The sequence below is a fragment of the Erythrolamprus reginae genome, chromosome 3 (assembly GCF_031021105.1).
Source record: "Erythrolamprus reginae isolate rEryReg1 chromosome 3, rEryReg1.hap1, whole genome shotgun sequence".
NCBI lineage: Eukaryota > Metazoa > Chordata > Lepidosauria > Squamata > Dipsadidae > Erythrolamprus > Erythrolamprus reginae.
Genome location: NC_091952.1, coordinates 164,427,793 through 164,440,227, shown reverse-complemented (window position 1 = coordinate 164,440,227; position 12,435 = coordinate 164,427,793). Strand labels below are relative to the sequence as shown.

The following is a 12,435-nucleotide window of genomic DNA, read 5'->3' as shown; positions in this document are numbered from 1 at the left end:
ATAAATCAGACTGCTACTGTAACTTAATTAGAACATCATTCCTAAGCCATTCTTTCTGGGTAAAAGAAACCTAGAAGGACATGATTAGGAGTTTTGTTGAGGGAAAGAAATGTTTCTTCTCTTATACTATCTTCTGGAAGTTGCAGTGACATTTCACTGACAACATGTAGAAAAGACCTTGCACACCATCTTGAAATGACCTCACCAAGATGAGAAAATTAAAGTAGTCCACCTCATTGTCTGCCTAGGGAACATTCCATTCAAAGGAATTATCTTTAATCTCCTCAGGGAGAGATGAAATCTGTTCCCAGAAAACTAAGAAGAAATTTACAGCATAGTTGTGAGAAGGGCAGGAGTATATATCTCCACAACCAAAATGGAAAGAAGCTGCAAAAAGTATCTCACTTTTTGTAACTGAGATATTTACTTCATTAAAAAATAATAATAATTGTATTATAGACAAAATTTCAGGGGGCACTGACATAAATAAATGTCAACACTATTATAATTTTCACTGTGAATATAAGGCCATAGTGGCACTTGAGGATTTTTGAGGGCCAAAACACTATCACTGAATTGAGGCCACAGCAAAGTCTAGTCTACTAAAACTGTCTCTTTGTATCCCCTCTAAATCCAACTCAAATGCAAGGTTATGTTATTTTGATTTTAATATCTTAAAAATATAAGAAAAGAAAGTAAAAATAAAACCTGATGTCTGAGAAATGTAGGAAATACGTACTGTTATATTTTATCTTTTGAAAATCATGCTAAATTAGTCCTCATTACTGGTTGAATCGTGAGTAGCTATCAACATAGGTCATGTGCATTTGAGTTTATCATTTTTGCATTAAATTATAAAATTAACATTTGACTTTATCATTACCATTATCATAAACTACCAATGGAAAAAGAGCACGTGACATGAAATTTGTGTTTGAAGTTTTTGGCATTAGATTAAATCACAATCTCAACTACAAATGGGGCCGGAATGAAAATACAGCTTTAGCACAAAGTTATTGTTTGGACTACTAAGAACCAAAAATGATAGCTAGGAACAGATTAAAAAATAGAGATTGTTATATACAGTACTTGGCCCCAAGAACCTTTCGCCAAATATGAGAGTGTGTGTGCATACCAGCACATGCCAGCACACAACCTCCTCACGTGCACCACACTGCACATGCGCACATCCCTATGCATATAAGCATATAAGCCAGTATCCTATAATAATGGTTACTAAGACATTCCGGTCCAACCAGCACACTACCTATCTGCCTCATATTCTGGGTCGTTCCATGCACGGCACGTCTGGGGACGTGACTAGTTATTCATAATTACTCACAAATATCCTGTTCCAACTGGTGTCCCATGATGTAGTCCCTCCTGAGAAATCCTCTATCCTTCAGCATGGCAGTCCCGCTTTTCACATCCATGTATTGTAACTCCTCCCACAGTGCCTTTTACAAGACCACTGGTTACTCTTTCAGGTTCATCTCGATGGCCCGGAACCATCCCTCATTACTAGCTTTTTATGACACCTTCATTGCACCCCTTATATGGTACATATCACCTCATGTTCTGATCACGTATGCCCGCCAATTATGCCATTTTTCACCCTCAGGATTCCCTGAAGCTTCTGCATTGTGAAAAATAGTGTAATGGCCAAAATGGAAGTTCAGAAAAATTGACTTAGAGTTTGCCCGTTGGGCCATTTTTTGCACTCTGGAGGCTTCAGGAAAGCCTCTGTAAGCTTGGGGACGGGGAGAGAGAAATTGGCCATCCCCAAGGCTGAAAATCAGATGGCCAATGTGTGCAAGCACACTGGAGGTGACGTAGGGCAACAATTTGCATGCCCTCAGATATGGCTCTGCATGCCACTTCCTGTCAGGAATGAGTTAGCATTTCCTGTCAGGAATGAGTTAGCATTTCCAGGACTGGGTGACTCAGGGGAAGAGGAGGAGACACTTTTGGATGTTAGAGTTCGGAGATCATGTAAAACATGGTTGGCTAGGAAAAGAGTTATTCATAAGTAGTGCTGCTAGTTAATTAGGTCATGCCCTCACATTATTCTGACAATGTCATTCATTGAGGAATCGTCCTGTCTTGACTCTTGCATTTGGTTTGGATTTTAAAAGGCACATTCTTGGCTTTGCTAATGAGCCTCGGTCTTCTAGTTCTGAGTCACTTCAAAAAGGGCGGCATAGAAGTCAGACAGATAGATAGATAGATAGATAGATAGATAGATAGATAGATAGATAGATAGATAGATAGATAGATAGATACTGTAGATACTTTCTGAGCACTACGTCTAAGAACTCTGGCTACAGCTGGTAATGATTACCAAGTTTATTACCAATTTTATTTTTGCTCTGGGACTTTAGCCAACTGATAACACTTTGCTAGCTTTGCTTCTCTCTCTGAAAAGACTCTTAAAAGACTTAAAATATTGGAACTTTTGTACACATTATATCTTTTTATTAATTAGATCCTTTGTGTGCATCTAATTATTGGGCCAGCACCAGGACACAACAGGGTACCTGAACTTTTTTTGCCATGATTTCAAAAGTGATTTGTCATTTTGTCCTGATCAGAGGATAATCAGAACTGCAGAAAAAACAGTTGCTGCCAACCTACCTTCCATTGAGGACCTGTACACTGCATGAATCAAAAAAGAGGGCGTTGAAAATATTTACTGACCCCTCACATCCTGGACACAAACTGTTACAACTCCCACCCTCAAAACATCACTACAGAGCACTGCACACCAAGACAATTAGACACAAGAACAGTTTTTTTTCCTGAACGCCATCAAATCACTAAACACTAAACAAATAAATCACTAAACAAATAATTCCCTCAACACTGTCAAACTTTTTACTAAGTCTGCACTTCTATTTCTACTAGTTTTTTCTCATCATTCCTATCATCCTTTTCCTCCGACTTGGGATTGTATGACTGTAACTTGTTGCTTGTATCCTAAGATTTTTATTAATCTTGATTGATTCTTCATTGCTTATTTGATCCCTATGACAATCATTAAGTGTTGTATTACATGATTCTTGACAAATGTATCTTTTTCTTTTATGTACCCTGAGAGCATATGCACCAAGACAAATTCCTTGTGTGTCCAATCATACTTGGCCAATGAAGAATTCTTATTTTATCTTATCCTTCCTAGGGCTAAGACATAGTGAATAGCCCAAGGACATTGCTGGCTTTTGTCTAAGGGAGAACTAGAACTCCTGTTTCTAGCCTGATGTTTTAAACACTGTACTAATTTGTATATAAGATTACCAGATTACCTTGAAACTAAAAAAGAAATGTATGTGGATTTACCTGATTGGTTTTTGATTTGTCAGTATATCTGCGGATATAAACCCTCATGCATCACTGAATAATGTTAGATTTACATGCACATGATTGCTATTTAATAGCTGTTGTATTATGGGGTAGTTTGCATATGTGATTGAGCTATTTAAAAATGATATGACTGAGAGTTCTGAGACTTCCATACCTCTTCCATACCACTTCAAATAAATTGTTTTTCACTGCAGACTATTCACACTTTAAGGTGTCAGTCTCCAAGTATGCAATAAATGTTGACAGAAAAAATTAACAGGGTTAATTATAGTAATAATTTATATGAGAAGAGCATATCTTCCTTCCCCTGTTGTTATCACCTTCTATAGAAGAACTATTGAATGCATCCCATCATATTGTGTTACTATGTGATTTGAAAGTCTTACTCTTTCAGACAGGAAGGCTATGTAGAGAGTGGTGAGGGTGGCATAAAAGATTATTGGAGGATCACTCCCTTTTATCCAGGACATAGCTTGACCAGGGTCCATGGTATTGTCAGAATCACTATACATCCTTTCCATGACTGATTTTATTTGTTACCTTCTCAGAATAGACTTTGTGGTCTCCAAAGCAGGACAACTAGATTTTGTAATAGCTTTGTACCATCTAGTATCAAACTTTTTAACACTCAAGGCTCTTTTTTCTGCTTTGTATTCAAAATGGACTATAGAGTGTTGGGAGGCATCAGAAATTTCATTTTTTAATGGGTGCCAGTATGTTTTCCAAAAAAAAGGGGGGGGCAATAAAAGTTACCTAGCTTAGCTTAAGGAGTTCAAATGGTTAAATGTTACGTACCCAAATAGTTTCAAAGAGATTGTTGCAAATATATTGCAACATATTGCCACATAAATTATGTCTTTTATTAGCAACACTTTCTAAAAACAGATTTTTATGTCATCTTTATTTATTATTTACAACTATGCTTGATATAAAGTTTTTGCAAGTACAGTGGTACCTCGAGATACGAGTTTAATTCGTTCCGGACCTGGGCTCTTAAGTCGAGCAGCTCTTATCTCGAACGACTTTTCCCCATAGGAATTAATGTAAATAATTTTAATTGGTTCCAGCCCTCAAAAAACTCACAAAGTTAGTCTAAATTATGCAGAAAGACATGTTTTTAATGAAGAAATGTACATGTACATATAAATGAATAATGAAGTTTCTTTCACTTAACTTGTAAACTTTCTTAAACTTTTAAATTTACATATGTTCAACTTCTCTGCCACCCAATCCTGTAGGACAGAGGTCCCCAACCCTTTTTGCACCAGGTACCGGCTTTAAGCGATCAAGAGAGGAATGGGTGAATGAATGGACGGAGGGTGGGAAGGAAGGAAGGAAAGAGGGAAGGGACAGGAACAGAGGAAGGAAGCAAGGAAACTTATGAAAGGGGAGAGTAAGAGAGGAATGAGTGAAGGGAGGGAGGGAAGAAGGTGGGAAGGAGAAAGAAAAGAAGAAATAGAGGAATGGAAGGTAAAAGAGAGAAAGAAAAAGAGCAAGAAAGAAAGAAAGAAAGAAAGAAAGAAAGGAGGAAGGGACAGGAACAGAGGAAGGAAGCAAGGAAACTTATGAAAGGGGAGAGTAAGAGAGGAATGAGTGAAGGGAGGGAGGGAAGAAGGTGGGAAGGAGAAAGAAAAGAAGAAATAGAAGGGAAGGTAAAAGAGAGAAAGAAAAAGAGCAAGAAAGAAAGCTGCAAGCACCCCCCCGAGCCCCCCAGGCCGGCTGCAACCTTTTAAAACACGCAGCTGTCTCCTGAAGCCGAACGCGGAAGTTAGCGTTTGGCTTCAGGAGACAGCTCCTTGGCGCTTGTATCTCGAATTTGGGCTTGTAAGTAGAACAAAAATATCTCTCCCCTCCCAGCTCTTATCTCGAGTTGCTCTTAAGTAGAGCAGCTCTTATGTCGGGGTTCCACTGTATAGTAGTAATCTCCAGTCCCCTATACGTTTTTCATCTAAATTAGTCCAATTTATAACAATTTCCTCTATATCCTTTTTGTTTTGTATAACTGTCTCTGATGGTTTCAGTTTTAATGTACTAGATGCAAACTGTTTCTGTACTTTAAACAACTCTAATATATGCTTCTTTGTTCAGCCATAAACATTCATAATTAGAAGAAAGATTCAGTAAGAATATTTCTTGAGAAACATGACAACTTGAAGTGGTGCCCTTTAGCTTAAAAGAATGGGTAACCCATAATGTTAGATACTTCTGTGTGCCATCAATTCCAGAATCATCATTTCATACTTTAATTGCTCACACCATAGAACCATCGGAAGAATTATACTTTAAATAAAGTCAGTTGTTTGCTAAATAGTGTGTGATATTGGGATTTGTTCTTCTTTAGCTACCCCTACAGAAATAACAGGTTTTGAATTTATCTGAACAGCACTTTGTTCATTTTTTTCCTGTACTAAAATATTACTAATGTTCTCATAGGAAAATGACAATAATTCATACTAAATACATCCAGAGGTCCATTTTGTTGCTATAAAAAAATGTCTTCCCCAGGCCATTTCAGACAAGTTTAATTGCATATCTCAATTCATTTGGGATCCTCCACTTTAGGTCAGTGGTTTTACTCTTTTCTGAAGCTGAAACTCAATTATGCCACTCTTTCTCAAGGGAGTTTATAGTAGCTTCATCCATAATAATATTTAGGCAAGCAACAAAAAACATTTCTTTGCTTCACTTGGCTTTGAATGACTTTTAATATAAGATTGGTTTAATTCCTGTTGTTTTTATTAGTTGCCTCTATTAATGTTTAATTGGTTTTTTTACATTGTTCTTGTGGAATACAGAATAACTTGCAGTTGTACCCTCTCATTCCATCTCTAGAGTACTAATGATGGTTGACAATAAACACACACACATGCACACACACACATTCCTATACATAACAACTACAGCATTCCTCAATTAATTCAAAAGACCTGGCAGTTGATGACAATATTGATTATTTGCCTGAAAATGGAGACAGTCATAACTAAGCCGATATTCCAATGTTGCCCGTGAATTCCTCCTATGTGCCCAATAAATAGGAGTGTATAATAAGGAACAGAACTTTCTTTAGGCAATCTAGTGGTTTGGAAATGTCTTTACAAACACATATGTAAATAAATTCACTTTTTTAAACAATGGCATAGCTAATTTCAAGTTTCCATTTTGTCATTATGATTTCCATAAACAGTTAAATGTTATGTACTCAAATAGTTTCAAAGAGATGGTTGCAAACATATTGCAACCGATTGCCAATCTAAATTATGTCTTTTATTAGCCACACTTTTTAAAAACAGATTCTTAAAGCAGCTACTTAATATTGAAGGAAAACAACTGCATTTAGAACGTAGTCTTCAGTCCGGAACTTGATCTTGACTCAGACAGAAGCTCTGCATCGAGTTCTTTCAAATTGTTTTTTGTGTTAAAACAGACCATAATTGCTATTGGACTTGAACACACTCTTAATCAAAACCATCTATTTGGTAAGTGGGTAGGTAGGTGGGTGGGTGGACAGACAGAAAGACAGGTGGATAGGCGGACAGACAGACAATCCATTTACTTATTTATATTAAAGTATAAGTAATGTCATTCCTTCAATGGCTTTATATCAACACCATCTCCTGCCACATACCTCCAGAGACCAATAAGAGCCCACAGAGTTGGCCTCCTCCAGGTCCCATCGACTAAGCAATGCAGGATGGCAGGACCATGGGGGAGGGCCTTCTCTGTTGCCGCCCCAGCTGTATGAAATCAATTCCCCTGATGTCCATACTTTCTCCCACCCCACTGGCATTCCACAAGGCCACAAAGATCTGGTTTTGCTGTCAGGCCTGGGGACCATGAATTGACATCCATTATGGCCAAATTGTGTGAATGGTATGCATGTATGCTGATTGCATAGTTTAACTGTGGGTTTTAATTAGGGTTTTATAGTTTTAGACTTTATATTTGACTTCTTTTTTATTGTATTTGTATTTTTATATTATTGTAAGCCATCCTGAGTCCTTTGGGATTGGGCGGCCTAGAAATCAAATCACTTAAATAAATAAACAAACAAACACAATTTTTCCCTTTAATTTCATTTTTTTCTTCTCGTTGTTATTCAGGTACTTCTGTCATTCAAGTAACAGCGACTGATGCTGATGACTCTAACTATGGCAACAGTGCCAAAATTGTATATAGCATCCTTCAGGGTCAGCCATATTTCTCAGTGGATCCAGACACAGGTTAGAACATCTATTCACTTGCTTTGTTCTCGTTTTCTGAGTTTTGCATTGTTCTACTGGTGTATAGGAACTGACAGCTTTAATGAGTTTTTCAAACTTTTGCACCTTTTGTTTTTAATTATTTATTCAAATACTGTTATACATGCTTGTTCAAATGGAATGTTGACTTAATTTCAATATATGGGGTGGGATACTGTTGGGCAAAAAATGTTAGTGTCTCTTCTTAGCTTGGGGATGGAAGTAAGCAAACTGATATTTCTTTTTATGGTATTTTTTCTCAAACAATAGTTTGTCATTTTTGAGACTTCAGCTGTTTAACTGGCTGTGGAAAACATCTCTTAAATAAGATAAGAAAACTTTCCATGAATTACAGGAGAGCAGCTGATTCATCAACCTTGTCCTCTAGCATAATTTGCAAATAGTTTACATGAGGATGGTGAATGCGAAGCTATAGTTGCTGGATGAATTAAGTTGCAGGATATTTTGGAATAGCTAATGTGCGACAAAAGACCAAAACAAAACAAAACAAAGTCTTCAGTCCCACATAACCCAGTTTGAGCCAGTTCATTTAAAAATGTAAAACTGCTTTATATATAATGATGTTTGGGGAGAACAAAGTAAGAGAGGTTTGAGTAATAGCAAAGATATTAATCTTGGTTTTTACATGGTGAATTTGAGCATTGCACAGTCAGCATAAAAATAATGAAAAAAGGTAATGGGGAGAAGGGTAGACCTAGGTGGATAAACTCGTTGTCTCTTTTCTTATCATTTCAAGTTCCATGTTTTAGTTTCACCCTGAGTATTAACAATGGTCTTGGAAGGAATCATTCACATGTAATAAGGGCAACAGCATAAAGATAAATTGATAAGTTGGATCATGCCATTACAGTTTGTAAATGATTATTGCCACATCTCCTCTCCTCTATGAAATATATAGTATATTAGAAGAGTTCTCTTTTCTCATCTGATAGCTTAATATTTACATGCAGAATTGATTTATAGAGTGCTTTTATATATTGAAATGATACATCTGCTTTATATATAGATAAAGCTCCTCTGGGATTTTGGAGAAGATTGGAAATGCCTACATTATGTCCTCTAAGATTTGCTTTAAAATCTCAATTTCATTCCCTCCCTCTCTCCTTCCTAACATGTATAGCCATTTTAGCCTGTTTTCTGTTTTGCTAGAAAGATAATTACATTGATTTTAATGCCAGGCAAAATAGGACTCCTGTGTTTTTTCCTCGCTATAACATTAAGCTGGACAAATCCGCTTTAATACATTTTTTCATATTTTCTTTTGCCTCTATTCTCTAATTTCCCCCACAAGGCATTATCAAGACTGCTTTGCCAGATATGAGCCGAGAAAATCGAGAACAGTACCAAGTGGTCATCCAAGCCAAGGATATGGGAGGCCAGATGGGTGGATTATCAGGAACCACCACAGTGAACATCACCCTGACTGATGTCAATGACAATCCACCTCGATTCCCTCAAAGTATGAGATATTTAACAATTCTGTTGTCTTCAAAAAGTCACTATATTCATTCACCATCTGTGACAGTATTTCAAGTGAATTGATACTGTAGCTATTTAAAGTCACAGCAGAATTAATATGTGTATATGGCTAAAAAAAATCTTGCTTTAAATTAAAGCTTTTGAATTGGGGTATTTTAGTTATATGAGACTGATCAACTTGAAATGCTGAAACACAATAATACTTTATACTTGCAATTTGTTCTACTTGTTACCGTAGTGAGTGCTATCAAATAAAGATGGGTTCTAGGCTCCACTTGATTGTGCCTGGTTTGAAATTTTCTGTTAATGACCTGAAGTGTCCTATTTTCTCAGATACCAAAAAGTCTTTATGCAATTCTGTTTGAATATTTAAATGTCTTCCAAACCATTTGTACCTCAAGGGCCCCAATTAATTAAACAGTTTCATGAATTAGTCAGGCAGAATGGATGTTAGAAGTGATGATATTAGAAAATCATCTATGATGATAGAAAATCATCATAGTTAGGGATAACATTCACTCATAAAAGCTAGAAAAATTATTCAGTGTGGTCGAGGTGCCACCAACACTACTAACCTTGCCAAGAACTGTAACTCAGTGTTTATTTATTTATTTATTTATTTATTGGATTTGTATGCCGCCCCTCTCCAGAGACTCGGGGCGGCTAACAGCGACAATAAAACAGTGTACAATAGTAATTTGGTATTGATGATTAAAAATCAATTAATATAAAAACCAAACATACATACATACATACCGTGCATAGAATTGTAAAGGCCTAGGGGGAAAGAGGATCTCAATTCCCCCATGCCTGGCGGCAGAGGTGGGTTTTAAGTTGTTTACGAAAGGCAAGGAGGGTGGGGGCAGTTCTAATCTCTGGGGGGAGTTGGTTCCAGAGGGCCGGGGCCGCCACAGAGAAGGCTCTTCCCCTGGGTCCCGCCAGGCGACATTGCTTAGTTGACGGGACCCGGAGAAGATCCACTCTGTGGGACCTAACTGGTCACTGGGATTCGTGCAGCAGAAGGCGGTCCCTGAGGTAATCTGGTCCGGTGCCATGAAGGGCTTTATAGGTCATAACCAACACTTTGAATTGTGACCGGAAACTGATCGGCAACCAATGCAGATTGCGGAGTGTTGGTGTGACATGGGCATATTTGGGAAAGCCCATGATTGCTCTTGCAGCTGCATTCTGCACGATCTGAAGTTTCCGAACACTTTTCAAAGGTAGCCCCATGTAGAGAGCGTTACAGTAGTCAAGCCTCGAGGTGATGAGGGCATGAGTGACCGTGAGCAGTGACTCCCGGTCCAAGTAGGGTCGCAACTGGTGCACCAGGCGAACCTGGGCAAACGTCCCCCTCGCCACAGCTGAAAGATGTTTCTCTAATGTGAGCTGTGGATCGAGGAGGACGCCCAAGTTGCGAACCTTCTCTGAGGGGGCCAGTGATTCTCCCCCCAGGGTAATGGATGGACAGATGGAGTTGTCCTTGGGAGGTAAGATCCACAGCCACTCCGTCTTGTCTGGGTTGAGTTTGAGCTTGTTGACACTCATCCAGGCCCTAACATCCTCCAGGCACCGGCCCATCACTTCCACTGCTTCGTTGGCTGGACAGTTGGCGGAACAAAGCATTGCATGGCCTGTTCTTGGAGAAGATTGAAGACAAAGTGGATAAAGAAAAGACCTGGTCATGGCTTAAAAGTGGAACACTCAAAAAGGAGACAGAAGGACTAATACTGGCGGCACAAGAACAGGGCATTAGAACAAATGCTGTCAAAGCCAGAATTGAAAAATCAACCGCCGATCAAAAATGCAGACTCTGTAAAGAAACAGATGAAACAATCGATCACATACTCAGCTGCTGCAAAAAGATCGCACAGACTGACTACAAGCATAGACATGATGTTGTGGCACTGGAACTTGTGCCAGAACTACCATTTACCAGTGGCAAAGAACTGGTGGGATCATAAGCCCCAAAAATTGGTTGAAAATGAGCAAGTAAAACTATTGTGGAACTTCAGACTTCAGACTGGCTGAATTCTGAAGCATAACACACCAGACATCCTGATTATGGAGAAAAAGAAAGTATGGATCATCGACATCGCAATCCCAGGGGACAGCAGAATTGAGGAGTAGCAGCTAGATAAATTAGTGAAATACGAAGATCTAAAAATTGAGCTGCAATGACTCTGGCATAAGCCAGTGAGTGTGGTCCCAGTGGTACTTGGCACACTGGGCGCAGTGCCAAAGGATCTCAGCGGACATTTGAAAACCATCGGAATTGACAAAATCTCCATCTGTCAATTGCAAAAGGCCGCTTTACTGAGATCAGCAAACATAATTTGCTGCTACATCACGCAATGTAGCAGCAAATTGGGAAGCATCCGACGTGATAAACTATGAAACCCAGCATAGTGATCTCGTTTGCTGTGTTGTATTGATGAAGATGATAATAATATAATGATGATAATAATAATAATAATAATAATAATAATAATAATAATAATAATAATAATAATAATAATAAGTAGTCCTAAACATATGACCTGAATTGAACCTAGAATGGTGGCTGTAAGTCATGGCAGTTTTTAAGTCAGGTGCCTACATTTAGATTTCCACATTGTGGTCACTACTTGGAACACAGAGTATCACAGGCCATAGTTTGAGGATCCATGCTGTAGGGTCTCTTGTTTGAGTGGGGGGGTTAGACTAGATGTCCTACAAGGTCTCTTCCAATTCTGTTAATCTCTTCCTTCTAAGCAAGCCTGCTTTTGGAAGCCGACACAGTTATTCTGGAGAATAAGATCACTAACTTGGAGTTAGATGACAGCTGTACCAATCCAATAGGGTGACTGAGGCTGGAATGGGGTAACCCACAAAATAAGCCATGCCCACAGTGCGGTAGTAAAAATTTTGTGAACCCTAGTCTGGTTGTGGGGACGTGGCTGTGTTGTCGGCATCTCAAATTGAAGTGCAAATGTTCCTGAAATCTGCAGGTTTTTTCCTGGAAATCTATGCTTTTTCCTTTAGGACAATCATGAGCTAAATAACTGAGAATATCCATAGACATTTAACTGTGACTTTGGAACGAACATCCTTCTAAGGATGTGGAAATATGAATGGAATTCCAGAAAAAATTGCAGACTACAGGACCATTTGTGCTTCAGTTTGAGATGCAGACAACACAGATTTACCCCCAGAGCCTGTGCCTGTGTTCAACACTGAACTTCTCCACCCAGTATAATCTATTTTTCTAGATTATCAAATCTGATGATCAAATACTATGAATTCCTACATATTCATTATTTTTTTCTATCTACTTTTTCTCTTTAAAAAAGTCAAA

General features: G+C 38.3%; 1 protein-coding gene across 3 annotated transcripts in view; it reads left to right on the top strand.

Annotated features, from left to right (window-relative positions):
- CDH9 (cadherin 9) overlaps positions 1-12,435 on the top strand; it is a 124,331-nt gene that overhangs the window by 63,975 nt on the left and 47,921 nt on the right. For 2 of the 3 annotated variants that reach the window (XM_070749085.1, XM_070749086.1), the window contains exons 3-4: positions 7,461-7,580; positions 8,911-9,078. In XM_070749085.1, coding sequence (XP_070605186.1) covers positions 7,461-7,580; positions 8,911-9,078 — 288 coding nt within the window. The remainder of the gene's footprint in view (positions 1-7,460; positions 7,581-8,910; positions 9,079-12,435) is intronic. The other variant, XM_070749087.1, reaches the window with a different exon arrangement.